This window comes from Oratosquilla oratoria, chromosome 37 (genome assembly GCF_046742065.1).
Source record: "Oratosquilla oratoria isolate Oo_2021 chromosome 37, ASM4674206v1, whole genome shotgun sequence".
Classification (NCBI taxonomy): domain Eukaryota; kingdom Metazoa; phylum Arthropoda; class Malacostraca; order Stomatopoda; family Squillidae; genus Oratosquilla; species Oratosquilla oratoria.
Window position 1 is genome coordinate 31,164,203 of NC_134813.1, and position 2,500 is coordinate 31,166,702.

At 38.0% G+C, this 2,500-nt stretch overlaps 1 protein-coding gene across 1 annotated transcript in view; it reads left to right on the forward strand.

Moving 5' to 3' along the window:
- The window catches only part of LOC143019419 (uncharacterized), a 30,851-nt gene that overhangs the window by 20,550 nt on the left and 7,801 nt on the right, over window positions 1-2,500 (forward strand). The window contains exon 5 of the mRNA XM_076175055.1: window positions 2,426-2,500. This exon is cut by the window's right edge and continues 157 nt beyond it. Within this exon, the coding sequence (XP_076031170.1) occupies window positions 2,426-2,500 (75 nt within the window). The remainder of the gene's footprint in view (window positions 1-2,425) is intronic.

Consider the following 2,500-nt stretch of genomic DNA (forward strand, 5'->3'; position numbering starts at 1 on the left):
GTAGTGACTGTACTGCGAGGTGAAAGCAGTTTGAATTATGGTTCGGCCCTTAAACGGCACTGTCCCGCCCTAAAAAGGATCCGAGTTTCTCTATACTCATATGGAAGGACCAATTGTTGTTTTTGTCTTCAAGAAAATAAATCAGCTTTTTTTTTTTTTTTTTTTTTTTTTTCTATCCCGAGACAAAATATATCTTGTAAATTAGTAGTTCTTGTCAGTGGTGAACATTACTCTTAGTATCTTGTAAGTCACCACAATGACAACGGGACCTCCTGATCGTAATAATCCCGAGATACAGGCTCCCTCTGGCTTGGGCCGTCCGGGCGTCCTCAGCCAAACTGCTGACCTAGCATTCTTATCTACATACTAAGTATTTCAGCGGCTTTGACCCATCGTTTTTCGCTCATATTTCCGAAATAATCATTCACATCAGCATGGTATATTAGCACAGCCTAATTCACACCCTGCCATAATTTTTGACGTTATAGTGCATTCACAATTGTATTTAATTACGGTGTTTACTCTTGATATTAAGTGTGTCGTAGCCGACACCCGTGAAGTAAATCGAACAAGTGAATTTGGGATACACGAGGTAGTTTGTGATGACGTCACGACTTCACCTGTTCGATTTACTTCACGGGTGTCGGCTACGACACACTTAATATCAAGAGTAAACGCCGTAATTAAATACACTTGTGAATGCACTATAACGTCAAAAATTATGGCAGGGTGTGAATTAGGCTGTGCTAATATATCATACTGATGTGAATGGTTATTTCGGAAATATGAGCGAAAAACGATGGGTCAAAGCCGCTGAAATACTTAGTAGGTGCCAGGATTTACTTATAGATCCTAATTTTATTACATTTTATGATTACCTTTGTTGTAATTGAGGGCTTACGTATCATTAGTGAATGTGTGTGGCTGTGCACTGTACATATATGTATATATATATATATATATATATATATATATATACACATATTCATTGGATTGGTTTGTAATTGGCGATATCGGGCATCTACCTTCCTCAGCTTTCTATCATGAGAGTTGCACGTGACGGAAATCTTTCCTGTCTTCGACCCAAAATATGTTACTAATTTCCAGCTCTCGTGAACCTCTCAGTCCACATGTTGTTTCCAAACGCTCAGTCGTCATATTAGCGGTCGACCTACTCTCTTGAAGAAATATAGTAAAAATAGATCCATAAGTTTTTATAGAAATCTATATATTAATTTTAAGACAGCAATCCTAGAAATTGAATAGGATCTATGAGTTTTTATAGACATCTATATATTAGTTTAGGATACTAATCCTAGAAACAGATTAATTAACTTTTATAATAATGTATATATATTCATTAGGATATCAATCCCAGAAACTGATTAAGATCTTGGATCAATTATTTGAAACATTTCACGTTGGCGTCAGCCATAACAAGTCTATACATGCTGCCAGATGCACATTGTCACTCAGTTGGTCATGTTTGCTGAATTCCCACGTGTTTTTTTTTTCTTTTTTTACATGGAAGAAGCTCCACAGATACGAATAGAATCCCTTGGCGACATCTAGCCTAAGAGTAAAACTACCCCCATGGTATGGAAGAACTTAATCTAGATAGATCTAACCTTGTTTCTGAGCCTCATTTTAACCGAAGGGGTCATGCGGTTATGAATAGAACAGCCTGAATGCATCCAGAACAAAAGCTACAAAGAGAGGACCCTGGCGACAGCCAGAATAAAGACTAAAGGTCCTCCGTGGCGGTCAAAGCGTCAAGGAAATTCACTCCGTGTAGTTTCAGGGTCGTAAACCTCACGTTGACGCCTCACCTCCTCCAGGTGGGTGACGGCTACGCGCCCCCCGGTGGCCGGTCCGCCCATTTTTCATCCCCCTTGCCGGAGAGTCCTTCCTCAATTCACTAATCAACTTAACTACTTGATGGACGACGCCCTTTCTATCCCCCGTAAAAGGGTGGCTGCCGGGTTCAGTATCATCCTCGGTCGATTAAGCTCTGATCTACAAAATAATTGACTAAAAAAAGAAACATAGGGAGGGAGTGGGAAGTTATAGGTCGAAGAAATGTGCACGCAGGCGCGTGCACACGCACACACACACACACACACACACACTCACACATATGTATATATATCTATACATAAATACGTATGCATATAAATAAACATGTATGTACATGTGTTCGTGTGTGTTTGAATGTGTGTGTGTACAATTGTGCATGTCCGTAAATGTATTATTATTATTATTATTATATATATATATATATATGTATATATATATGTATATATATATGTATATATATATGTATATATATATATATATATATATATATATATATATATATATATATATATATTTATATATATATAATATATATATATATATATATGCCTTCCCTAAGGTGGGACAGCAAATCTATTGATCCAGACGTCCATTCCCCTACAGGAGGTTCAGCCTCAGAGAGCGATACGGAGAGCGAGCCCGG